The sequence below is a fragment of the Anser cygnoides genome, chromosome 3 (genome assembly GCF_040182565.1).
Source record: "Anser cygnoides isolate HZ-2024a breed goose chromosome 3, Taihu_goose_T2T_genome, whole genome shotgun sequence".
NCBI lineage: Eukaryota > Metazoa > Chordata > Aves > Anseriformes > Anatidae > Anser > Anser cygnoides.
The window spans coordinates 19,710,250-19,737,795 of NC_089875.1; the positions used below are offsets into that span (position 1 = coordinate 19,710,250).

A 27,546-nucleotide genomic window follows, 5' to 3' on the forward strand; every position below is an offset into this window, starting at 1 on the left:
ATTGTCACGGAAGCTTCCTTATGAGTCATTATCACAATTTCACATCACTTGTTAAATGAAAGTTGTTTTTCCCCCTGAACCCTCTAACCTACTTCCCCCGTGCCAACAGGAGCATTCAGAAACTGGCACTAAGGTGCAGCTCTGATGCAGGTTTTCTGTTTCTCTGTGACTCATTTGACATTAACATAATTACGTTACAGGAGTCAAAGTGATTTTCAAACTATGAGTAATGCACAATACTAGAGAGAATGTTTACAAGACACCGAGGCATATCAGCTAGCTGAAGTAACCAGCTGCTGATAACAGCTGAAGTAAGTTGGGGGAATTAAAAAGTCTTATAGCACAGTTATCCTCATTCGGAGCTGGTGTACCACCAGGAGCTAGCTTGTGTGCTGTGAAGAAGGATCCAGAACCAGCACTGCACTGTAGCGGGGATAAGACTGAGCCCGTGGGTAGTTCACGTAAGTCTTCATAGTTTTCTTCCCACTTGCTTATTTATCGAAAAGTCGTGCTCAGAGGAGAGCAGTGGTATGTTAAAGAAGTGGCTGTATTTACCAGGGTTCATTTCAAAATGCAAGTGACACGCATCCTCTCAGCCAGGAAAACAGAATCAAAACGAAACAACAACAAAAACTATGAGGTCATCTTTCAAATATTTTGAACCTTGTGTCTGTGAAAAACTTGAAAAAAAGAAAAACCATAAGAATAAGGCAAAGTTGAGTACTGTTACCATGATGAAATTTCTTTCCTTTCTAATAAAAATGGCTGAAGGATAGTGATAATGGTACAGAGAAAACTTACAATGAATATATTCTGTATAAATACCAGAAGAGGTATCTGTAAAACGTATAAGCCAGAAGAAAAAAATATATAAAAATGAATTAAAATCTTAGTGGTGATTATTTGTTTTAAGTGTTACATGGAGTCACCGTCCCTGGTGAGAAAAGGTTGGATGTGGTGCTTAGGGACATGGTTTAGTGGGTGACATTGGTGGTAGGGGGATGGTTGGACTGGATGATCTTGGAGGGCTTTTCCAACATTTATGATTCTATGCAATTTACAGAATTGACTAAATTCTGAAGTTTTTTTTTTTTGAATAGTTTGAGAAACAGGTTATTTTTTTTCTGACTTTATCTTTTTGAATGAAACCGGGGCATTTGCTATTTAGACATTTGTCTACTTTGCCTGGGTGTCCTTCAGGTGAGGCCTTATTCAGCAATGTACCAAGTACCCACAGCTTCACTGGTTTCATAAGAGCTGAGGACACTTGGTTTCTCTGAGGACTGGCCTGGGAAGGTAGAAGTCCAATTTCGAAAGATCAATGTACATTAGCTACAACTTCATAGAGTACTAGAAGTGAAAATAATCAGTCAACAACTTTCCTGTAAAATGCCATAGTGGGAAGGAGAGTGAAATACAAACAATATGTGCTGGTAGCAGAACTGTTGGTAGAAAGTATGTTTTCCAAGAGACTTATCCCAGGGATTCAGAAAAAACTCCAATCACATCCTCTATTTTAATTCACATGGAAAACTGCTGAGACCAGACACTTGCCATGCTTGAATTACCATCAGTGACTCTTAGAGCTGGATGAGTACCAGAACTGGTTAAAAGAAAACAGTTGTACCTGGCTGGGGAAGGGTGGAGGAGAGGAAAGGTTTGTCACAGTAACTTGCATTGACAGTGCTACCTTGCTGTTTACCAGGAGAGTAAGACTTGGAGACCTCATTAATTTATATAAATATCTGAGGGGAGGGTGTCGAGAGGATGGAGCCGGTCTCTTTTCAGTTGTGCCCAGTGACAGGACAAGAGGCACCGGGCACAAACTGAAGCACAGGAGGTTCTGGCTCAATATCAGGGAGCACTTCTTTACTGGGAGGGTGACAGAGCACTGGGACAGGCAGCCCAGAGAGGCCATGGGGTCTCCTTCTCTGGAGATACCCAAAACCCGCCTGGATCCATCCTGTGCAATGTGCTCTAGGTGATCCTGCTTGGCCGGGGGGGCTGGACTGGGTGATATTCAGAGGTCCCTGCTGATGCTGTGATTCTGTGATTTCAGTTTTCTTTGCGATGGTTTTCATACTGCATGACCATGGGCAAGCCCTAGTTCTGTTCCTTCAGCTTCCTTGCTTCCGACTTGCTAGGAGATTTATGGTATGCTCTGCTTAGGTGACCGTGAATGGCAACTGCTATTACAGTGAGCAGCATGAATGGATTTAACATGTTGGTAAAATTACCAAGCAGAAACCAAAGCAAACACGCGCACAGAATGATCCAAGTGCCATCAAAAGAAATAATTTTCTGTAGCACAACTTTGTAGTCATAAAATTACTCTTATTTGCTCTAAGCTCATCCAATCCTGTAGTTTTATGACTACAGATACCAACCACTATAGCTTGATATGCCACTGTGTGGATCTGTCAGGTGGGTTCACATTTTTTTTCACTGCTTTTAGTTACCAATATTCCTAACTACCAAAACTCATCTTGCAGCTCAGATTGCGAAAACATACTCTGTAATTCCCAGAGCAGGTTCACGTATTATAGGTTTGTGTCGTGTATTTCCTTATGATAATAGGACGTGTTCGCAAAACAGTTGTGCTCAGCTCAGTACCTACCTGGAGTCCCCTAATCATGCACTCTTGGAAGCAGTATCTCTGCAATGCTCTGTGCTTCCAGTTCCTGCTTTGCTACCTGGCTCCTGAGGAGTTGTATTCTTACCATGATTTTTAGGGCAGCTGCACGCCATGCCCCCCGCCGCTGTCTGCCTTTTTCCTTCATGGAGAAACTAGCATTTATTTGTAACGTTTATTTAACATTCTGCAGCGCCATATAACCTGTTCAAATTCCAAGTTTTTAACCTTTGTTCCTTATCGAAGCTTTGCAAATTAACTTAAAATAGCAGAGTGAAATGGGCAATGAGGGGCGTTTGCTGGAAGTAACTGATAAAATCTTGTGAGCACAGCTTGCCCTTACTGGTTGGTTGGGTTTTGTTGTTGTTAGCTTGTTTTTTAAGCCATGCTCACAAACAAGATATTCACAGACAGTAGTTCAGTATAGAAAATCATTATCATTTTAGAAAGCAAATAGAAGTAAAGAGATCTGTCAAGATTGGGCTTGTTTTCCGAATGAGAGAAAAATTAACTAAATCTTTGGCCTTTACAGAGCACAGAAATCTTGCAAGAAGGCCCAATGCTTTCTAAACTAGAAATAGCTATCTATTTTACGCCTAATTAACGGCAGAAGATGAATTAGGACTGCATATCCGCGCCATCAGCAGTAAAAAGAAAAATCTCATCCCGTTCCTTGCCCACGGCTTGGAGGGAGGCTGGGCAGGGGGCTGCTGCGTCCCACCGCAGGACGGCCAGGCCACCACAAGCGACCTCCAAGGGATGTGGGAGCATGGCTGCTCGCGCTGGAGCACCACCGTGGCAAAGGAAAACAGCCGTGCTGGGGGCGTGAGCCCTGTTAGGAAATACCCGGGAAATCCTTGGATGAACTGCAAATATTTTTGTTTGCAGCGGCGATCGCTCCCCGGGGCATGTGTACGGGTTGGCAGGTGCTGAGCTAGCAAGGACGATGGGCAGCCGTTTCGGCGTGGAGCCACCCGGCCTTTTGGGGCCTGCGGGCTGGAAAGATGAGAGCTGGTCGTGGAGGGCTCCAGGCCTTTGGTGTGGGGCAGGGCAGGGGGGTGAAGTGCCTCCGTGGAGAGATCAAGGCTGCAGGAAACTCCCTGAAGTCAATAAATATTGAAACTCTTCTGCTAAGGGAGGGGAAACCCCTGCACTGGGGGAAATGCCACCGTAGAACAGAGTTTTCACATTTGTTTATTTATGTTTCTTCCTTTAGCCCTCCTTCTAAGGGTTTCTTCCACAGGGTTGGGTGTCAGGTCCCCCATATGAGTCTTAGTACTTATACTCCAGAAAGGCTTCAGGGAGCTTTACTATTACCATGCTATAACCTCTTACATTGGAAAGGCATTGGAGCGTGAATGGTCTCCTTAAGACGTAGAGGTACAGTGCATAGGCTCAATAACAGAAAAGAGATATGAATTTTGTGAAGAGTTCACTGATTTCCTTCTTCCTGCATGATTTCTGGGAAAGCCGAGCTTCCAACAGGATGTTTGGAATTACAATTACAAAAATGTTTGGAATATATATAAATATAACAGTTAAAATATTTGTTAGACACGGATTTATTTTTATAATTTATTTCATCTAATGACTTCTCTTAGAAAACTCATATCAGTCTTAATGCTGAAAAACTAGACATTGAATTTTCTTCTATATTAAAGCCCTGACCTGTTAGCACCTATGCCTGTGCTTAAATTTAAACATATGAGTAGTACTGGACCCACTGGGATTACTTGCACGATTAAAACTAAGCATGCGTGAAAGTGTTTCAAGGTCAGGATTTTCAAATTCTTTCACTTGTTTAGGGTTTAAAAAAACAAAACCAGTAAGCATGCATTCGTGTAATAAAATTGCAGTGGTGTTTATTTTAAGGGACTCTCTTGATCATAGTTTATAGGCAAAGTATCTTATAGAACAACTGAGTATCAGGCTAAACAAAATGAAACACTCAGCCACTAGGATCACCTGCCTGAGTGGCTGTATTTCCTGGTAGGAAGGAGGAATCCTTACTTCAGCGTCTTGAGCTGGGATGAATCACCAAGAAGATGTTGTTATTTTAGAGTAAGGTGGCATGTTTCAGAAAAGATAGGACTTTTTTAATATGTTCATTTTTATATAAACATGACTTTGCTTTCAGAAAAATTCAAAACTAAGAAGTATTTTACTTTGGGAGGGAAATATGCTTTGTGTATACAAGATGTACTAAACCTTGCTAAATCACTCATAAAAAAATGTTCACAAGATGGTCCTGTCAAATTACAAGTCCAAATTAGATGGTTACGGGGGTGTTGAGACTTTCTCCTGTCTAAACATTTTCCCACTGCTTTCTAAAAGAGACTTGTCCCTGGTGGTGGTGCACTTGTATCATGACAGGATAAAACAAAGTGGTTTTTCGTGCCTTGTTAATAATTGCTGTCCTTACTGTAAATGTAAGCGTATTGAAGAGCTTCAGGAGCCACCTGAGTTTCTGTAAAACCTAAGCCACCCAAAATTCAGTCACAGCAATTAACTAACTTCTAGGTCCCGTTCTATGCACAGATATAGGAGGAGTTTTACATTGTCTGAAAGACTTCAGCCCCTCGAAGTTTCAGTTGTATTTCTTTTGATCTAAGAGACTGCCCAACCTACCAGGCTGGAGATAAGGCGAAGAGTCCATGCTCTCTGCTCCCTGTGCAGCCATTCACTCCCACAGCATAGGATAGGTGTGACCAGGAAGCAGACATCCTGAAGGATTGAGGGGAGCGTTTCATCTCAGGAACCCATAGCACACAGTCCTGAGGAAGACCTCCAGCTGGGCAGCAGGGGTATTTGAGCACCCGTGCAGAAATTAAATGTCGAGGAGCATAGAAATGTGAAGGCTGCTGACTGCAGCACATGTGGTATCTGGAGCTTGGGATTTGCTGTCTAGGTCACTACAGCTTGTCCGCTTTAAAGTTGCCATCCTAAGCCATCACAGGAGAGTTTGAAAGGGGAGAGGATCCCGATTCTCCTGTAGCTGATACTCTCTGGGGGCTCATTTGTCCGAAAAGCCTCTCAGGAGAAACCCTCGGAAAGGCTATTTCCAATTTAAACCAAACAAACTATAAATGTTCTAGTAAAAGGGAAGGTTGTGTTCAGGGTGAACTTTGAGGTGTGCTCCAAAAATATGTTGCTGACCTCTCACTTGACACAATCTGTTTCCCTACTAGACTGTAATATAATTAGTGCCTGCTCTAACCCTGCTGCCAGTTTAATGCTTACATCGATGGAAATGTGGCCGTGCAGACTGCAGTTAGAAAAAAGATATACGTGCAACGTCCTAAAATAATCAATGTTGTAGTAGACAGAGGGATAGCCCAGAGAGAATACTTAGGATTCTCATACTTTGTGAGATATTTAGGTGTCTTATTGTAGAGATGTAAATGGCTCTTAGGACGTTAGGTCTTTGAGAAGTTGGCCTCGAGGCTCAATTCTCTTCTCCTTGGCGCAGATGAAGTACGGCCAAACTGAAGTCGGTGAAGTCAGGCTGGGCGGTGAAAGGAGACTTAGGACCGAAATGAACTGAGAGAAAGAGCTGAGGATAAAGACTCTTGTACCAAGCAAAAGGGGAAATAGGTGGTGACTGCGCTGGTAGGTGATCATAGTGCTAACAGTCACCACGATGGTAATAGCTGATGACCATTAGTTCATTCGGTCGGATCTCGTGTGTGTTGCAGGCCACTGAATTTCACCCAACAGCCTTTCTGTTGAGCTCTGGGAGACATGTAACAGGAGCTGAGAGACACGGACAGGTCTTGGACCGGGGTGATAGAAAAAGGGTGATTATAGCATCCGCCCCCGGTTTGGTAAGCAGTCCATTTGGGACAGGCACATTTAAAAGTAAGTACGATTTAAGGAATAGATTATGTAGGGGAGTCAAAGGATGTTAAAGTTCTCCTGATACGCAGTTCACAAGAATGGGTTTTGAGAGGAGGGCCACGGCTTTGTCATGCTGATACGTGTGGCAGGAACATGACGGGGAAGAAACTGCGGGAGCGTGCAGCCTCTTCACTCCCTTCGTGGCTGTGTCTAAAACATCGGGGCAACCAATGTAATAGAAAACCTGGGAAGTAAAGGAAGAATCCTAAAATGGTCCTGGATAAAATACTGCTCTCAACGGCATAATCTTTCAACAGAAAAAGAATAAACCAAGACTGTACTGAAAAATACGGAAGCAGCCCTGGTCTGGCCGCCCACTCTTTCCACTTGCCAGTCACCTCCCTAGGAGCCGGGCTGCAGCCAGGAATGCTGCTTTTACAACATGGGCAATGGGCATTTTAGAAAGGAAAAAGGGCAGCGTATAAAAATATATCCTAGTTGGTGATGAAACCTACAAATGCTTAGATGTCTGCATGGATATTTTAAAGATACACGGCATCCATGAAAAAAAAATATATTATTGTGACCTGTAATAATTGTAAACCAAAAACCAAGTTTGAGTACATTTAACCTCCCCCATGCACCCTGCAAAGAAAACAGTGTGCACATCACACTTGCTTTGAAAGCCTTTTTTCATTTCCAGCACTCTCAGCCTAAGACATGGCTGATTTACAGCCTGAGTTCAAGAGATTGCACAGGCTAGTAAAGAAACTGTTGAGAAAACTTCGAAGCCCAAACACCCGCTTTCGCACAAATTGCAAATCAGCTGTAAAAAAAACAAAACGACTGACATTTAAATTTTGCCTGCCACTTTGGATACTCTCTTTACTTCATGCATACACTTTAAAAAACAAAATAAAACATCATAAAAAAAAAAAAACAACATGAAACTAAACCATCCCAAGCTAAATCTTTGGGTGATGAAATGAGAGCAGCTATGCCAGTTTCTGTCTGGGGGTAGTTCATGGCTTTTCGGTAATCTCATACCTCTAGTTTCAGCTGCAGCCAAGAAGCTGATGATTTATCTACCTGGTTAAAGTGAAGTAATGTATAAATGGCAGTAAAAGATGCAGCCTTGCCAAAGCCAGGAAGCATTTAAGCCTAATTTATGATTTCCAAACAAGTCGTAGGACTGATCCTGCAATCTCAACTTGAGCAAAACTGAAGCAAGGCTATAAATCCAGGTTGGAAGGCCAGGCTGAGCCGTGGGTTGCCCGATATCTGCCCATGCCACAACACGGCTGTCATTTGGAAGTGTGCTAACGAAACATTTCACAACGTTTCTGATACGGGGGAACACCTTGCGTTATGCAAGGGCAAGAAATAACTCTGCAGTGGTAAGGAAACTGCTTTCCTCTCCGGAATATAACAGGCATCTGCATCATTAAAATGGGATGGTAAACCACGTTTTACTTTGGTCGGCTTTCACTTATGGGAAGAATTGATAAATTTAAATATACTAGAACTACACTTTCCCTTTATGGGAAACTGAGCCCTTGAAAATGGTAGATCCTTCCCTTAATGTGGAGCAATAGAGTATTGAATTCCTGTATAGAACACAGGGAATGTCGCAGTGAAATCTGCTGAATACTCCTAACAGCTCTTTCCATAAGTATTTTGTTTTTATATCTTTACTCTCTCTGTCATGGTGATTGATGGCTGATTGCACATCACAGTCTATTTTCTACATAGAAGGGGAGCATAGTGGTTTTGGTTAAGTGGGTCCTTACGGTTTTAAACTAGCATGTATGCTCTTGTGTAAAGAATCTATAAAAATCCTTCAATAGTTATCTGCAAAAGCAAGCAGACTCCTGACCTGATAATCAGCAATTCTGGAAAAGCAGCCCTCTCCCAGTGCAGTTCCAGTCTTGCAAAATTAATTGGGGCTGACCTTGCACTGAACTTCACAGGAGTTGTATCAGAGAAGAAAACTCCTACACTGGTTCTTAAAGGTCGTGATAAGTCCTAGAATAAAAAAGTCTATTCTAACTAGCTACGTGTGTACCTGTTAGAGATTACTTTCACAGGACAGCTTTCTTCCTCCAGAAAGCACTAACAAAATGCTCTCGCATGCACTAACTTATATTCAGCTTCAGCTCTGTTAGGTAGGATTTTCTTTGATTTTCCTGGTCCTTGAAACTACAGCATAAGCTAGGTCTTTTTACACGTGCTTGTACAAATTATGATTTGAATAGTCCCATGGAGCACTGACATACAAAAAATACAGTAAAGTTATAAGGCACAGATTATCTAGTTTAAAAGAATACATAACTTAGAAAATCAGCCACTTCATCTCATTCCTTTAAAATAGTTTAATAACTCTGTCAGATTTCTAAGTATGCCACGTTCTTACATTTGCTTATAAGCTGTAAAAAGCCTGAGATGGTTCCACAGAAGACAAAATAACCCATTAACAATAAATAGTAACTCATACAGTACTGATCAGAACCAACCAAAGAAAAAAAATCTTTTTGTCCTGCAGTTGCCCTGTTGAAGTTTTTTGGTTTTCTCCTCTTTTCCTTTAGTTTGCAAAACCTGTTTGTATGCAACAGCTCTCCTACCTCCCAGTTCTGGCCTCTGTAGTCCCTCAACCAGTGCCTGGGGTCCAGTCCTATTCTTACTTTTACTGCTCTTTCTTATTTGCTGCAGTGGGAATTTAATTTGTACAAATAAAGCAGAGATGATCCCTTTATTTTCCTTCTTTATATTTTACATTTTCACAATGTGTAGCAGTAAAAATGCCTGATGGGAAAGGCATTTCCTGTCAGTAAATGACAAGCTGAGCACAGATACAGGGATGAAAACTCTTCCAAGTCATCATTAAAGTACCAGAAAAAGCTTTTCTTACCAGTCATCATTGCTTATACGCGACACGCATTAGCTATTCCTGCTACTGCAGTAAGACGCACTTCAGAGTGGAAAGCTTCCAAGAAGGCTTCAGTCAGCAAAGCCGTGGCTTCAGATACACGGGAGTTTATCTGAGCGTGTGGGACTGTGCGTGCAAACGGACGGATACTGATCCTCTGCATTCATATTTAAGTGCAGGAAGTGTTTAATTCTAAATAACTTTCTGAAAGAGTAATTTTAAATGGTTTGCTACATCCCAGACGTATTAGAGTGAAAATGAATAATGAAAAGAAAATTTACCTTAGAGATGGTTATACAATATAGCACAACTTATTTATGAGTAACAAGGCACTCCTCTAATATCCACTAGTCATCCAGAGTTTGGTGTTAACAGGTGGACAAAACATTCTGCTTTAGTCCTCTATGGCTCTTTAAAGTTATTCGTTTTCTGTTTATTTTAATAGTTCAGCATCTCCTCAGATTTTATATCTTTTTGGTTTTAGAAGAATAATAGAAATTACTATACTTACACAAAGACCTGTAAATGAATTGATCTGCCCATACATACAAGAAAATGGCCAAAATAATGACCTTGATAAAAGACCACAACATTATACCTGGTCAAATGTTGTCATCCCACAGGTGTTGGACAAAATGTATTACTGTAGGAATAAGTCATATCATTTATAAAGGCTATCCTAGGTCTTCACTAAACAGCAACTCCTAGGTTAAGCAGAGCTTTTGGACAGGGCCTGTTCAGCCATGTATTTAATTACTGTGCTGGATCTGGGCTTCAATTTGATGGTTGAAAGATTGTTGTCCTTTTTAGAGCTCTATAAAAAACTCTCACTTGCGACAGGAACACACCCAGAATCTTTATCGCTGTTAAATGCTGCTGCTACACACAGTAAGAATAGATAATAATGCCTCTAGAGAACGTCCAGCAACAAAAGACCGAGGTCTGATGGCACATTGAAGTGCTAATTAAAATTAGACATAAAAATAAAGTCCATCAGCCTCATCTATGATGTCCATTCGTGACTCTCAGCTACTTCACCCTAGAATGCAAATGCCATTATCCATTTCAGCAGTCTGGAAAGCAGAACCAAAGGAAGGCAATGAAGTTATCCGAAATCCCAAAGACAGGGAATAGGAAGGACCCCCTCACTTCCTGACTCCCAGGTCAGTGAGCAGCACTGTCCTAATCTGCCCTGTTAATAATTACTTCCAACGTAGAAGGGCGAAAGACAGGTGTCACAGAAGGAAGCTGGGCATGATGAAAAAGAATGTAACCACGCTTGGCTGGAAGAGATGGGGCAGGAAACCCCATCTGTGCACTTGAGTTCCCTGTGCAGTAAATGTGAGTACGGTCCTACAGCCTGGGATTCAGGGCCACCGGTGCCCCCGAGAGCCGACCAGAAATACCTCAGCCCGGCGGTGTCTGAAATCCCAGCTCTCTCACGTACTGCCTAGCGCACAGCTCGAAGTTCGGCATCGCTGCGATCGGGGCACTCATGGCCCCAGAATCCCCTTTTGAGCTCTGACTCATTCAGGGACTGAGTTAGTTTTTTATTAAAACCTCATCAGTGAGAGCCTTGGTCTGGAGGGTGAGATCTGAGTGTGGTTCTCACCTCTCGCTAAGAGGGATGAAATTCGTGCCCCCTCTCTCTGAGTAGAAACGATCTAACCACAAAACGATAAGCCGCGCTGTTTGGGGAATCTTACTCCCAGCTCCTGAAGCTGTCCTGTCATGAGTCTACGAGCCAGTTAGGCACCAAACCAGGTGGTGCCCGACTTTACAGCCTCATGGCGAGGACATGCCCCAGGACAAAGGGCATCCCGGAGTCTGCGCTTCCCTCCGTGTAATCATTTTGCTTCAGAGAGCCACTTGACAAAATCCGGGCCCTACCCAGCAGCGGGCGGCATCCCCTGATGGACTGGTGGCCCCGTGGGCATCCCGGCTGGATGCAGTGACAGGCTGTGGAGGTGGCCTCGCACAGCCTCCCGTGCCCACAGAGCAGGGTCAGGGTTCGGGCTAGGAGCGAGCTCCAGTGCTTGCAATAAAGGCAGCCTCATTTTAAAACTGCGGGCTACTCTTGGTTTCATTTTACTTACACTTTGTTCTTATTATCTGGGCGAGTTACCGTGCGGCCGATGCCAAAAAATGAAACAGCAAAGATAAGAGGTTGAAAGTTAAGATCATTCATGTGTTCTTCTCATGGCAAGTCACGTGTAAAGTAGGTGAGAGGACAAAAGATAAGCAGAGGGAAAGCTGCAATGGCAGCCTTGATTTTGAATCTACTGGAGATTGCAAATCTGTCACATATTGTTCTTGTTTGAAGTGTAAATATGTTAATTAAATGAATGAAATGAATGTTTAATAATTAGATATGTGTATTTGTCATTATTACAGTCAGTTGCATATTACATATTTACCAGGCAGATGAAAAGTGCTATTATAAGTATCATTAATGACACTGAGTCCCAAAATATTCTTTATACATGTACAGTCCCAAGTGCAATCCACACAAACAGGTAATTTTTATAGTGTGTGTCTATTTGTGTGAAGCAGCATGATGATTCCATAACTTATCTGAAATATTTGTAACTCATCACAGTAAAAATACAGATATTCTTGTGCTCTCTTTCTCTCACTCTCTGTGTATACCTGCTGTACTGTGAGAACATAAACCATAATTACATTAGTCCACTAAAGTGACATACAAGTCTTCAGCAAATAGTTTCTGAGCATTACTTTTAAGCATTTCAATAGCAGAGTTTAGTACGCTAAGATCCAGTGTGACTAAGTGCTGATTTTTCTTAGTCACTTGGAGCTAAATTTATCTCTCACTGAAGTCAATGGGAATCTTTCCATTGACTTCAGTAACAGTTAGATCAGGTCTTCAGTACTTTAATCGGTTGACATTTTTTTACACGTACAGAAGTTCAGCGTGAATCTCTAACTGGTCTCTCAAACAAAAACCTGGCGTGTGTTTACAAGGTGGAAGGGATGGGGAGGGGAAGGTGCAGGGGAGGATCCAAGGAGACAGAACTTTTATTGATGTAAACTGGATGGGACAGCAAGGGCACAGTAAAGAAGACATGGTTTACACTCACCTGGAGAGCAATCAATATATCTCACCTGTTATTTCGCTTGTTCTGTAGAGCTAGTGATTCTGCTTTATTCAGTGTGTTTTAAGATGCGATTCTTTCATATGTGGGCTCTCAAATGTGGGATGTCTTTTCTATGTTGGTTGCTACCTGGATGTATCTAAATAGATTGAAGAATGTAATTGCAGGCTATTGTGCTGAGCCAGCTCCTGTACAAAGTCCACCTGATAAAAACACCTTGAAAGTCTTCAGCAAAAGGGAGCTACAGATACACTTGTCTGAGCTAGAGCCTGTGCTCGGTCTCAGCTGGAGAGAAGGGATATCTGCAAAACTTGTCCCCAGACACTCCCAGAGCACAGCATTTGGTAATGACCGACACCATTCTGGAGCATCTGTTTTACTAAAGTTCCGTGAAAGTTCATGGTAGTTTGGGGCATTAACGTTCATGGCAATTGTTGCACCCTCTGGTAATTTAATTATCACTGGCTCTATCTTATCAGTGGAGAAACAAAAAACCAAAATGACAGAAAGTGAAAGAGAAAATCAAAATGACTCATTTAAGCTTAGGAAGCTGCCAAGGCAAAAGCAGAAGGACCAACAGGAGAAAATCTCTGGAAAAGGGGAAGGGAAAGGGAGATGACAGAATCCAGGGATACGGGGAAGGAAAAGAGAGAAGTGAGAGGAAGAGAAGCAGGGAAGTGGCAAAAGGAAAGGAGAAGCTGCTGGTTTAAGGAAATGGGAAAGGGGGCTGCTGTTGAAACAACGCAAAAGAGTGTAAGAAACAGGAGTATCCAAAAGGAGACCAAAAAAAAAAAAAAACCACAACAGAGAATAAATATATTTAGAGGAAATATCAAGTGGTGATGGAAACAGGCAGCAAGAAAACAAAAGAAATGTAAGCTGAGGAGAGAAAAGCAAGGAGCAAATGAATTTTGTCTTCAGTGTTAAAGAATACAAGAAGTAAAAATTGTGCAGTTATTAGCAGCTAATTTCCCACTACAAGACAAACACCCATCCACCTGGGTGGTATTAAATATAAGACAGTACCATCATTTGCCATACAACCTATTGGAGAAACTGTCCTCTACCTCCATGGTTTTTAACTCATTTCAATTTTTGGACCTCTTACCCTGGTAGAAATCCAAACCTTCTGTAGTGAATTTTATCCTTGCTGGTTTGGGCTTTTTTTCCTTTTTTTTTTCAGTCACTTTTTGAGGAAACTCTTGGATGTAGCCCACAGATCCCCAAGGGGTCCCCAGACTGCAGCTGAAAATCCCTGGACTGGCTGGGAACGGCTGATGCTACCCCTGCTGCAGTTTGGTCCCTTAGTCCAAGCAGTAGCAATATAAAGCATGGGAAAAAATGTCTCAAGTTTCAGCTCTGTTGTTAGTCCAATTCAATGTGAAAACTATCTCAAAAATAGTGCATGTTTTGGGTAACAGAGGAGTCTTACCATATTAAATTGTACCACACAGCAAAAAAATGAAAAATAAAAAAGTCCATGGTGAATGCTAATTCTCATCACAAAAAAAAAAAAAAAAACTTTTTGTGAACAGTCAAAAAGTTCAGGAAAGCTCTTTCTCAGATATATGCCATGAAGGGAGAAATCGGACCCATCAGGTTTACACTAATTTCAAGACTTCATGCGATGAAAACCACAAAGCACATAGAGAGATGGGTTTTACTCAAGATATCACTGCACATTTTATTTATTTGCATCTCGTATTTTAACCAGACCAAGTAGGGTTTAATGGAACTGCAAGATCGTAAAACACCATAAGATCTGGATGGGACACGTGGATCTGTTTTATTCTGACTGACGTCCTCCAGTTCTATAAATTTTAAGACAGGAGGCAGCAGAAAGCTTTTGCTGTAAGGATGTAAGTCTTTTGCTCTGTATGGCAACAACTCTAGCTCTGCTTAGCACGGAGACAGCCATAGTTTAGATTTATTCGAATACCCACATCATATGATGTAGTGTGAAGGGATGTGGAGGCAGGATTTGGTTGGGAAAAGGTAAAGGAAATAATTCTTTCCTCTGCACTGGAGATTTCCTGAGGGCTGCAAGGACAGCACCACGGGTGTTACTCAGTCTAATGTCTCTCCAGGGGGAGAAAGACCCAGTAAATGTCAGTGTGTGATGGCGATGAGCTGCTGTACCTGGCTTAAGGGAAAGCAGAAATAGTTAACGTGAATTTCAATCTTGTGAAATGACTGTTGTTTCAGTGGGATTGGCCCCTGAAGTCTCTGACAGTGGCAGAAGAATGAAAAGGACTGGTAAAGGTTTGGAGGGAGACAAATTAAAGATATGAGATGCTGGAAAATGAAACTGGCAGAGAACATCAGAGCATCTGGTGGCCATACTGCTGTTTACTTTAACTTCCTGATATTATTTGTAATTAATATTATTATATATTTTTTTAACTGAACTCTGATCCTGTGTCTTTACTGAGACCAAGTTAGATTCGTTTTTGAAGAGGAGCAGGATAAAACCTGTGTGACACAAAGGAGCCCAGTTTCTTTTTCACTGTGATTTCATTTTCTTTTTTTCACGGAAGAGTTTCAAGCCAGGACACGTTTCAGTGGCCTAATCTTAAATGCGCCCGGGAACAATCCCTCTGTTTGCTTAGCAGGGAGGAGCTCCCTCACTTCAGACGCAGTTCAAGAATTAACACAACTGTTTTGCTGTCAAGTTTTAGCACCAAGCGTGGCTCACCCTCAGTAGTGGTACCAGCAGCAGGGAAGAGGCAGTGTGTAGCAAACAAAACCATCGGCTCTAGTTTTGTATAATATAGCCCGATTTCAAAACAAAATTATCATCTGTCCACTTGGTGAAGTGTTGTGATCATTGAGTAAATGTCAGCGACCTTTAAACAACCGAATAGCAATACTTAGATTTCAAAGGTGCCTCTAACCGCATTGGGAACTGCTTTTTTCCACCCCCATTATTCTGTGACATAGCTCTACTTAGCAGAAAATACTCCAAATAAATTTCCACTTATGGCACAGCTAGTTAAATAAGAACGGGCAGTTGCTAAATCTCTGTCAGAATTACAGCAGGCACCTGGTCATGACCACTAAAACTGATGTTGCTAACACGTTTCCACAATAACTTCATGCTCAGAACTTTCCAACCAATTATCTTTTGGGAAGAAATTTTCCACATTTGGCCTCAGCTCGAGAGGGATATTTTTTTTTTTCTTCTAGGCTTGAGAAAAACGATGCCAGCTGTTTCTGAACACGGCATGAATTATAGAATTACGCCTCTGAAGTAGGAAGAACTTCTCAGACTGCACCAAGCTGAAACGTAAAACTTGCTCTAAACCCCACCGAAGAGCAAAGGCTTTGCCTGGCATTGTTTCTGACATTGATTTACGTAGATGAATAAAGATAAGACAATAAACGTGTTTTGAAAGAGCTAGGATTGATTTATCTATATGTGAGCCCATGAGCCTCCAGCAAGAGAAGCCTGCAGCTTGCAGGCGTTGTGCAGAGAGCTGCCAGGTGGGTCAGGGGAGCTTACTCCTGCCGTCTGCAAAGTGCACGTAATTGTTTGAGAGCAGGGAACAACTGTACCTGCTGCAGGGGAAAAGCTGACAGCGTTAGTCCCTTTCCCAACAGAGTCTTTTTCTTTCTTTCCTTCTCTTTCTTTCTTTCCTTCTCTTTCTTTCTTTCTCTTTTTCTTTCTTTCTTTCTTTCTTTCTTTCTTTCTTTCTCTTTCTTTCTTTCTTTCTTTCTTTCTTTCTTTCTTTCTTTCTTTCTTTCTTTCTTTCTTTCTTTCTTTTCTCTCTCTCTTTCTCTCTTTCTCTCTTTCTTTCTCTCTTTCTTTTCTTTCTTTCTTCTCTTTACGTAAAGCAGACAATTAAATGTAAAATAGGAGCCCTATGTTTGCAAAGTTGAGCACGCTAGCACTGCGATATTTAAAAAGCTGAGACTACAATTCCTGTGTGGGTGATGTGCACATTTCTACATATATATATAAATATATATATACACATATGCACACACCCATGCGGGGGCACAAGCACACAGAGGTGAGATGCAGCCAGTCTGACTTTCAAACCAGTACAAGAAATCAATGTCCTTGATGAAATGCTCCAAGCAATTAATTCATCCCAGAAAACACCACTTGAGACACAGCCCCAATTATCACAATACAGCCACGTGAACACGATGAAATTAACTAACTGGTTGGGGCACTCGATCGGGGTATGCCTATAGGACGTGAATGGGTTTATTGGTGGCGTCGGGACGTCCCCAGGCTCTTGGCGTGCTGAGCGGGGAGACCCGAAGGCTGTCAGAAGGACGGGTTTGTATGCGTTGGGCATGGAGCGGCAGTGCGTTGGGTAACGCTGAGCGAAGCTCCCCGTGAGCTCCTCCAGCTTTGGGTAAGTGCTTTTTTGACACATCTATTTTCTAGCGCTTTGGGGGCCGTTAGGAGGCGAGTCCTGTCATTGCACAAGCCAGGAAGCGATGGAAACAAAAAAGAACAAAACAAAACCCCCTTCACCACAGCCACCACCATATGTCCCTGTCTCCTATGGGGACTCTGGTTTTCCCTGGAATCACAACGACATCGTGTGCTGTTGTCTCTTAAGAGAAGGGTTTTTTTAATTATTTTTTTTTTTAGCTTTCTGTAATTTCATTAACTGGGTCCTTCCTGTTTCCTTCAGGGTAAAACCCAAAGTCTTCCTCTTCAGCGTGTAAAGCCAACTTCTAGCTGTCATCTCAAGCAGCACGGCGGGAGCACGTATGCTGGGGGGGGGCGGAGGGGGGGCGTTAAACAACTTTTTATGTAAGGAAGAACCACGTTTTCCAGTCCTGTCGGAAACCACACGGTGTTCACTTACGTTTACCGTTTCCGAGATACGGAAAGGACTTTGTTATATATATATATATATATTTATTTATTTTCCCCAAGTCCCGAAGCCCCACTTTCATTTTAGTTTTTTAATTTTTTTTTTTCCCCAAAGTCCGGGCTAAGATGAAAAAAGGAGGGAGGAAGGGAGCACAGAGGGGGGCCGGGGCCGGCGGCTGCTCCCCCCGCGCCCGTCGGGGGTCCCTCGGGGGTCTCGCCGGTGTCCCTCCGAGCTCCCTCGGGGCTCCCTCGGGGGTCCTTCTGGGGTCCCAGCGGTGTCCCTGCGGGGTCCCTGCGGGGTCCCCCCGGCTGTGCGGCTGCCGGGGGTCCCGTCCCGGCCGGCGTGGTCGCGCCCCCCCGCGGATCGCGGTGCCGGGGAAGCCTTGCATCAGCGCCGCGGGCCCCGCCGCCCCCCCGGCGGCCGCCCATCTCTCTCGGGGAGGCTATTAATAGCATGACATCAGCCCGGGACTCGCCGCCAGAGTAAATACCAGCGCTGCCCGCTCGGCTATATAAGGGGGGTGATGCAACCGCGGCCACAGGCAGAGGCGCGGGGAGCGCGCAGCGGGCGCTGCTCTGCCGACGGCCGAGCGGCACCGGCACCACCGGCACCACCGCCACCACCGGCACCGGGGAGGCAGCCCGAGGAAGGTAGGGCAGCGGAGGGGGGACCGGCAGCCGCCGTGCCGGGGTGGGGGGGAGGCTTTGAGCCGGCTCCGCGCCCGGCGCTGCCCGGAGCCCCCGGGGATCCCCCGTCCCCGGCCGAGCCCCCATCGTGGGGACCCCTCCCGGCTGAGCCCCGAGTATGGGGAACCCCCCCCCACCACCCCGGGCCGGGCAGTGCCGGGGGGCGGCGGGGGGATGCCGGCTGGCCGGGCACCGAGCTCCCCCCGAAGGGCGGCGGAGGCAGCAGGGGGGACCCCCGGGGGGCGGGTGGGAGCCGGGGGACGGACGGACGGACGGACGGACGGACGGACGGATAGGGGGGCTCGCTTTCCGCCGCGTCCCGCCGCCCCGACGGGCAGGAGCTCGGCTGGGGAGCTGTTGGGCAACCCGGCCGGGCACGGCACAACGGCGCAGGGGGCAGAGTGAAGGAGTTTCCCTGTCGGAAACGCGTTTTCCTCCCGGTTACCGGCGCTCGGGCCGCCGGAAGGCGGCCGAAAATGAGGCGGGAGTGATGGGGGATGTCAGGGAGCTTAAGGTCAAGCGGCGTGCACGGAGGTTGTGAACTGTAATTGCTCTTAATGCTGTTTAAGATTAACCTCAATGGTTAGCGGGGTTTAGTTGCATCAGCACCAAAGGAAAAGGAATTCATGCAAAGAAACAGAACCGAGAGGCGCAGTCAGCCAGCTGCAGCTGAGCAGGAAAGGAAAGACTCGAAGCAGTCGGTTTTAATACTGGGGTTAAGCAAGATTGCGCTTCACCGGTGGAAGTGCACAGCTAGGAGCCGGGTCCCGAAATGAAAGTACCGGTAGGCGAGATGTAAAAGTTTGACGTGGGTGGGAAGAGTCACCCACAAAAGAACAAGCAAAAAGCAGGGGGGAACACAGTGTTTTGAGCCCACCTGAGTTTGGAGGGCACTGGGAACAGAGAAGCTGTTCTCTCCTGGAGAGCTCTGAAAGTGAGGAGAAAGCAATGAAGTGTTAATTCACACCGGGAACAAGCTGTGCCTTTATGGGTCAGGTCCGTGAAATGTTCAGCACCTTCAATTTCAGTAACTTCAGAAGTACTCAAAATAGCCTGGAGCCGCCGTCCATGTGCATGGGCTAACGAAGTAAACAGATAGTATCAGGAAGCCCAGATGTAATTGCAGTTTAGGGCTAGATACTCTTACTGCTTTACAAACCCAGAAAAAAAAACGGCACACTGCTCTCAAGAGCTGACAGAGGTAGGATTGGGGCAAAAATGGGGGAAAAGGAAGGGCAAGCTGCTGCCTGTTCTAATAGCAAACTCTAATTTTTGTTCTTGTAAAACATTTCGAAAAGGAGACCTGTTCCTCCAAAACTGGACAACATCTGCCTTGTCGTTATGAAAAGGGAACCTGCCTAACTCACCACATAGCTTTGACACGAGGCTGAATATTTTTGATATCTGTACCGTGGTGGATCCTGACGATCTCAAGTCCCATGGCCTGGGACCTTCCAGTGCTGGAGCCCTGCCCCAAAGAGCCCCAGGGCACAAACTCACTGCCACAGCTCTGCCAAACTTGGCTCATGGCTGAAACCCTCAGGCCAGCCTCAGCCCCCTGGTAGGCCCTCCCTTCCCGGATGTCCGAGTACGTGGAGATGCCTTTCAGGATGTCTGGAAGGTCAGTGAGCTGGTCAGGCAGGACAGCAGCAAGTTTCTATAGTCAAGGACACTTCCCTCCTTGGGCTTCCCCTACCGGTGGCCACCATCCCCTTCCCTTTTTCTAAACTAGTGGCAGACCGAGCAGTGTACCTGAGTACACTGTAGCAGGGTCTTGCTGGTGCTCGTGGGACACTCAGCACTAACAGAAATACAGGGTTAACACAATTGCTCAGAGATGTAACTAAAGCATGGACATTCTTGGGTTCCTCTGGTGCTACCGCTGACTTTAATTAAAAGTTGACCTAAGCTGAAAAGTAAATGAACAAACCACCAGCTCTGGGAAATGCTTAGCCCAATTAATTATTTTGTACGCTGGAGAAGTGGGTTCATTGCTAATTTAAGACTCCTGGTTTGATTGAATTACACAAAATTAACTTTGTCGAATGAAGCCATCAGCAGGAGCCAAGGAGATTGACGGTCGGTGAACAGGGCTGAAGCTCGTGCTAGCGATGAGGGGTTTGGTGTCATCCAGAATCGGCCCGTTTAAACGAGTCAAATGGATGAATGTTGATAAATTATAATTAACGCTGGGAGGAGTTTAGATGGAAACTATAGCGCTGTTTCTGACTTGGGAAAGAGTAACTGCTATCTTTCTGAGATTATAGGATTAAACTGTATCAGTACTTCAAACGTGACTCATGAGCAGGGGCTTTCTGAAGAGAATTACATAAATTTCCCAAGGTCTTTCTGAATAACAAATTGTTCCAAATAATTTCCTCATCTTTAATAGCTATGGGTGAAATCCTGGCCCCACTGAGGTCAACAGAAAAACTCTTCTGGATTTCAGTGGGGCCAGGATTTCACCCTTAGGACCTGGGAAATCTTTGGCCATTCTGTGGTCACTGAGACTGAAAGCGAGGAAACCTCTGCAGCTGGACACGTAGTTTTCTGCAAACTGGCAGTTCTCTGCCCTCAGATTTTATGTTTACCTCGTTTAGTGATGAGGCAAATTCTACTCTAATTTGTACCAGGGTGGATTTGCAGTGTATTTTTAGATATCTCTGAGCGAAATCTATCTTCTTGTCAAGGCACGTGACCCCGAACATTTCTTGCCGGGTCACAGAGGTAGCTTACGGGGAACTGTACAATTTCGGGTTGCCCATGTGGAAATTTAACTTACCCACATTGCCCTACCCCGAGGCAACTATTTGCTTACCTGCATTAAGTTAATTGCAATTGACTTCGTTATAATTCTTACAGTTCTAATCAAGAAGAGATAACACATACTGTAATTACCCTATAGATATAAAAACAAACAACCTAAAACCCACACACCAAGGAAAGCAGAAAAAGCAATATAGTAAAATCCAATTAACAAAAGTTGCTTTATGGATAAGGGAGGTAATACAATCTGTTTTCCTATGGATTTGCAGCTTTTGGCCCTTGGGCCACCCACAAAAAAAAAAAGGTCAGCTTTCTTCCAGACCTCTTATCTCACCTCTTCTGAGTGAGAGATGGTTCATGTTGTGCAAAGCTGTGTGCATCTGCTAGCTAGGTTGCCCGTGGTGTTTGGATGGCTGGCTGCTGAGTTTTGCCTATTTCTCCCTCACTGGGGTCACCATTTTTCACAAAGCATATAGGGGGCCTCTCTCCTGCTTCCAAAATTGGCTAAAAATTAATGACAATGACTAAAAAGGGGAAAGTAGAGAGCACTGTCAAATACATTCGTTTCCTTGGGAAAACTACAAGAAATGAAGTTCCTCCATGGGTGTCCATTAGTGTAATTCCACTGAAGTCTCTGCAGTTACACTCTTTTGTAACAGCAGGAGGTCTGACCATAAATATTGAAGAATTTAAAACCTCTTGTTGAGGGCAGATGAGGACAGTTTCAGATTTTACAAGGGTGAAGGAATGAAACAAATGGGATCACGTTTTTTGTGACTCCTTCCCTCCAATTCAGTTTGTGCTTGGAAGCACCAGAGCACGTATAGATTTCCACCTTTCTGACAGCTCTTATTGTGAACTGTTCTTCAGGAGTTTATAACCAGGTATTAATATATTTGTCTAAAGCCAAGCATGATGAGCATTTTGTGCTCATTCTATTTTGGTAAGCAAATTTCAGCTTCTGGTAGAACTGTAAGCCTTACCTAAATGTAGCTGAGAGAAACGTATGCTCTGTCCATTTCAAGCTGCAATTTTGCGGTGGTATAGATGTGAGGATGGAAATACTCCTTCTGTGCTTTAAACAGTAATAATATTTGCTTTCTGATTTTTGTTCCTTATTCTCTTTTTGTTCCTATTGACTCTATTCTCATTTGCCACACATTCTCTATTTTGAACTTGGCATTACATCTACATGTACACAATTTTTCTCCACGTTAATTTTCAGAAAGATCTAGAAATTTTGTGATGTGTTAATGTTATTGCTATGATTATTATTTTAAAATACCTCTTGAAGTTACTCTAAAGCAGAAGGTTGTACTAATGACCAAACTCCTAATTGCTTGACTCTAGTGAGTGACTGGGGTTCATGTGGAATGTGGGCTGAAGCAATGCAAGAAATACAGTACTATTTCACAGTATGAAATATACCTCTAGGAGATATTGTTTGCCTCTCTGAAGTTGTTGAAAGACTGTTCTTGTTATCTCTTTTTACCTTTCAGCAAAATGATGGTCCAACACTCAGGCCAGGTATCTGCATTAGAAGTCAGCGCCTCGGCAATTGTTCCCACTTTGTCCCCTGCAGGGTCACTGGGGTTTGATGATTTCACAAATTTAACCCCACTGGTGAAAGAGGAACTGAGATTTGCCATCCAAAATAAACGTCAGTCCCACAGAATGTCTTCCACATTGGATACGGTGACTGTTTCTGAAAGGCCAATTGAAACATCAGTCATGAAAACAGAGGTACGGCTCTTTATACAGCATTTCAGTGTGAATGGTTGGGTCTCTAAGCAAATTTCACCAGAAGAGGAGTAATTATGTCAAATACAAACAACCCTCTCCACCATCTAAACATGTTAGTTTATTTGATCCTTTTAAGCCTGTTGCTTGGTTTTCTGTTCTGTGCTTATGGGAAATTCCTACGGTATTTCTCATTTCTGTTGAAGCCTATAGCTTAATATTTTATTTTTAATTATGAGCTAAGGACAATGTTACAGATTAGCAAGCGCTAAATCTGGTTTCCCTGTCTGTGTGTGGCTGCACTTGGAGTAAGGCGACTGCGGCTCCCTTTCAGTGAGGACAGTCGGGTGGGCCCTGTGTGGGCTACACTGAGGACGACACGGCTGTGCCGTGTCCTAGCCACCAGATTTTTAATTTAAGACAACAGTCTCAAAGAAAAACATTCCTATTGCAAAGTGAAGAAATAGATGAAGTTAGGGAAATAGCTACGCCTGGGTCTGAGCCTCCTGAGGCTCATGTTTTGCGTGTATCTTTCTTTATGGGATAGTTTTCTCCTGAAGAGGATGAAAGGAAAAAGCGAAGAAGGGAAAGGAACAAAATTGCTGCTGCAAAGTGCCGAAACAAAAAGAAGGAAAAAACAGAATGTTTGCAGAAAGTAAGTGCCTGGCTTTATTTTATTTTTATAATCTGTCATCATGCCAATAACAGGATGATTTTTTTTTTTAATCTGTCATCCTGAATAGAAACATATTACAGGAGTACTCTCCTAGTAGGAAATACAGAAAGATGTCACCAAAAACTCTGTAAAACCTTCAAAGAATTACTTATAAAAACTGAATATACTATATATTGAAATCAAACCTGGTTAAAACTGGGACAAAGTGAAAGCATGGTAAAAGTGAAAAGAGATTACCGTTTCAGTGACCATTTTCTTGTGTATGGGGATAATAATAATTTGAACATGCAAACTGAACACCAGAAGAATTAAAATCTCATTTCGTATAATATCCCTTGTGGAGACCAACAGCCTAGAAACACCCCAAGTAATCTCTGACTTCCTTGGGAAAAGAGTGACACAGTAGCTTAGCCCTGAGTTCTCTATCCTAAGACCCTAGTAGTGCCTTCACCCGATCTGCCATGATATAAAACTATATTGCAGCAGCATTGGGCCTGTCTTCTCTTCTGTATCCAGGGGTTCAGAAAAAAATCTATGTTCTTACTTTGCTAGCTTAACATAGGTTTACAGCTACGTGACATGATGTACCAGGGAGTTAGTAAGTGACATTGATAATTTGGGGTCAAGTGTTGAATCAAAAAGTTCAGAATAATTTTACAGAAGATAGAAACATTACTTTGGATGCCTGCCATTGTAAGTGAATGTGAATCTGAATTTGGCTTTTCGATGTTCATTACACTTCTCTAAAGGCCACTGAAGGCAACTGACAATCTGTTTTTTAAACTATTATCAACTGGGGGATGTATAGTTTCACCGCTACAGGACAGTAAGAGCATGTCATTTCTTTCTCAGCTAGTCATATACTTTCCCAGCAATAAAAAAAACCTGCAACTATTAGATAATTAACTATGTGAAATGCTCAGTCTAATAGTTGTGTCTGTACTTTTTGACTAGGAATCAGAAAAGCTGGAAACTATCAATGCGGAATTAAAAGCCCAGATTGAAGAGCTAAAGAATGAGAAGCAGCATTTGATATACATGCTAAATCTTCACAGACCCACTTGTATAGTTCGGGCGCAAAATGGAAGGACACCTGAAGATGAAAGGAATCTTTTTATTCAACAGATCAAAGAAGGAACATTACAAGGTTAAGTGATATGGCAAAGATGGAAATACGTAGTATGTTTTTAACAGCTACCAGAATCCACGGAGGATCTGACTTAATGTGTAGGATTCTATTAGTCAAGAGCCTTTAGGAAGGGCAGATTGCTTTCTTGAGTGGAAAGAATCATTTTGGCTTGACAGTGATTCTTCCCCCTTGGAAGATATGGTCTCAGTCAAATTGAAGAGCCTTCTGCCTCAAATATAGGTTTTGCACCTGTCATACTTGCTGTTCCTAGGAGCTACAGACAACAGCTTCAGAAGATTTAGCTCTCTGCTAGTATACAGTATCTGCACTCACGACGTTTGTGCTAGGACACTATGACTGCCGATGATGCACATGGTACAGACAGCTGTGCTGGACGGACACTACTTTCCTTGTGGCTGGTAGGGAAAGCAGACTGAGAGTATTTTTAAAGTTTTGCAGTTTCCAGGAGGATGGTTTCTGGCAGAGTGCACTGATATATAATATTGCATTCTAACCTAATACACACACACACACAAACACACAAAAAGCCTTTAGTTCCAATTAAGCTTTGTAATTTTTTTTCACAACACTTGTGTGGCTTTTTTCTATGACTCATCTCAGAGACTGAATTTGACAAGTCTAGTAGGTGTGACAAAGAAATGTTTCTTGCAAAATTCCATGTAGCTAAGTTCATATTTTATGAGTTGGAACCCCACCTACCATCCTTTGGGGACTGTAATTTTTCTTTGCATGTCAGGAGAGTATTTTGTGACTGGGTGAATTGGACCCACTGGAAAGAGGAAACTAATTATGAAGGGATTTTGATATGGGTTTTGCCCAAGCACAGAACTGCAGGACTGAATCGCAGGCTCATGAATCATGAAAAGTTAAAAATATATATATATATATTTTTGTCTAGGATCTAATCCTACAAGCCTTAACCCTCACTCACAGAAGAGGTTCCATGGCTTTTAGTAGGTCTGGTTATACAGATAGTTCTTACAGGCATAAGGCCTTGACAAAGCTTTTTGCATCCTTGTCAGGATTACTTCCTTTTGCCAGATGACTCAGAGGGAAAAATTATGATTGCAGCTACTTTTATTTTACATTGGGGTGGCAACTACAGTCAATCAAAAGTATTACTTAGAATCTAAAGCAGACAAGAGTTTTGATGTAGTGAGTAACTGTTCTTATTTTTTATTAAATACTAACCTTAGATGTTTTTGAACTGGTAGAAGAGCTGCTGGACAAAACAGTTGGAGCTACGAGTGTTTAAAGTCTGATGTTTCTGTGAAATTCTCAGATTGTTTAATCCTATGAAATATATCTCTTTTTTTTTTTGTAAAAGAAAATATTATCCTTATTTATCACTAATATCATAATGAGTAAAGTAAATAAATACTGCAAGCAAGATAAAACTGAAAACACAAGTGTTGTGCTGTCTTTTTACTTTTATCTCTTGGTGTTTAATATTATATATTCCTAAACTTCACTAGTTGTATTTGAGACACCACTACTTAAAACACTTATCCTTCATCATCTCCACAGATGAGGTCCTGAGTATCTTGAATGATTGGGTACAGAGATTATACCTCCCAAAATTCTGTATCTTGTTCAGTGGTGTCTAGCTGCTCAATGTCACAATTTAAATGAAGCAGACAATAATAATGGAGCTTACAGTACATAATATTTTACACCAGTTATGCAGTGTTGAAATTGTGGTTTTATTCTAAAGGCTAAACTTAAAGATACTTCAGCCACAAGTTTCTTACTCTACAAGTCCAGGCTGAGTGTATCAGATATCATACCTGATCCTTATATGATCTTTATATTCTGCAACAGAACTTCTTAGTACGTTTTCCTAAGATCTGGATATATTGTAATGTCCTATATCGTGTTTAAAAGATATGTACTTCATGTATCTGAAAAGTGAATGTATTAAAAAGACAACACACTAGTCTGATTCTGTCCTGAGAATCCATTTTCTTTCTGTATGTTGGAAGGAGCTGCCATTGACTTCAATGAGAGTTTTTTTAATGTCCTGTAGGCAGAGTTTGGAGCCTCTGCTGTGATTTCACTGGCTCAGAGGGAAAGTTTCATGGGGAGTTGGGCCAGTTGTTTGTCAGACAATAGATTTACATGAAGTGTGTTAACAGTAAACTCGCCAAACGATTTTCATTGGTATTTGACTTCTGTATGGGAGTACAAAACTGAGGCGTCATTGTGGTATCGTACACCTCGGCTTTGCCTTCAGCGCATCAAATACCAGCAGACAAGAGTTTGCCTCCTGTACTGTTATAAAGTGTTATCACAGAGACTAGAATATGATGACAGAATTTGTGTCTCTCCTTTAGGGAATTTGTATGGTTGCTTTTAACTGTATCACTTTTGACGCAGGCGTCATGCTTATGTTGCTTGATGTTATGTACTTAGCATGCCAAATGTTAATATGGTACCACTACTATTGTCAGAAGATAATCTATTTTTATTTCTTTGTGTAGACACAGCTGCTTTCTACTGTGTGTATGTGTGTGTGTGCATGCGTGCTCCTGCACGCTACTGTAGAAATGATGGTACTCAAGGTAATTTGACTATGCCCATGAAAGCGTATTTAAACAGCTAGACAGGAGCAGTATGTTGCATGAGTTTTCTAAAAGTATACTTTATTCAGGAGAACCTTTAAAATGCATTAAAAGTGGTTTGTTTTCTATTCTCAAGTTTGTTTTGATACTTTAATAAAAAATAATTAATATATATTTACTCGTGTCATTTAATTCATTCTAAGCTTCCAGGTCCAGGAGCAACTTCATCTGCTTAAAAAAAACATTAAGATATATATATATTTAGAAAAAACAGGCACATCTTTTAGGTTTTCAACAATAAGCATCTTATCAAATGAAATTGGTACTGTTCACTGATTGTCAAGGTGTAAACAAAGCTTTGTCTTTACAAGGTTGATCATGAATTCCAGCTAATTTCTTATTTGCGTCCTAGGGTTTAGATTAAAGCACTGGAAATTAGAACTCCTGAATCATTCTAAACCTTGCAACCCACCAGCTGATAGTTATTTCAGCTTTCTGATTACCTAAGGGGTTTAATACTTTTGCTTTATTGATTGCTTTCTATGGTTATATGGAAAATACTGAAGCAGTACTGCACAGATAGGGCTTTGGCTTGTTTCTGTGTGTGTGTTTGTGTGTGCG

At 42.7% G+C, this 27,546-nt stretch overlaps 1 protein-coding gene across 2 annotated transcripts; it reads left to right on the forward strand.

Moving 5' to 3' along the window:
• The first annotated feature begins 327 nt into the window (after positions 1-327).
• On the forward strand, positions 328-27,099 carry ATF3 (activating transcription factor 3). 2 transcript variants are annotated; one of them, XM_066993639.1, is made up of 4 exons: positions 328-461; positions 22,298-22,541; positions 23,086-23,193; positions 24,169-27,099. In XM_066993639.1, exons 2-4 carry the CDS (start codon positions 22,302-22,304, stop codon positions 24,364-24,366), a joined length of 546 nt encoding a protein of 181 aa, XP_066849740.1. In that variant the 5' UTR covers positions 328-461; positions 22,298-22,301; the 3' UTR covers positions 24,367-27,099. The 2 variants fall into 2 exon arrangements, with proteins under 2 accessions (XP_066849740.1, XP_047913728.1); XM_048057771.2 differs by lacking the exon at positions 328-461 and adding an exon at positions 17,860-17,996.
• Positions 27,100-27,546: the final 447 nt, after the last annotated feature.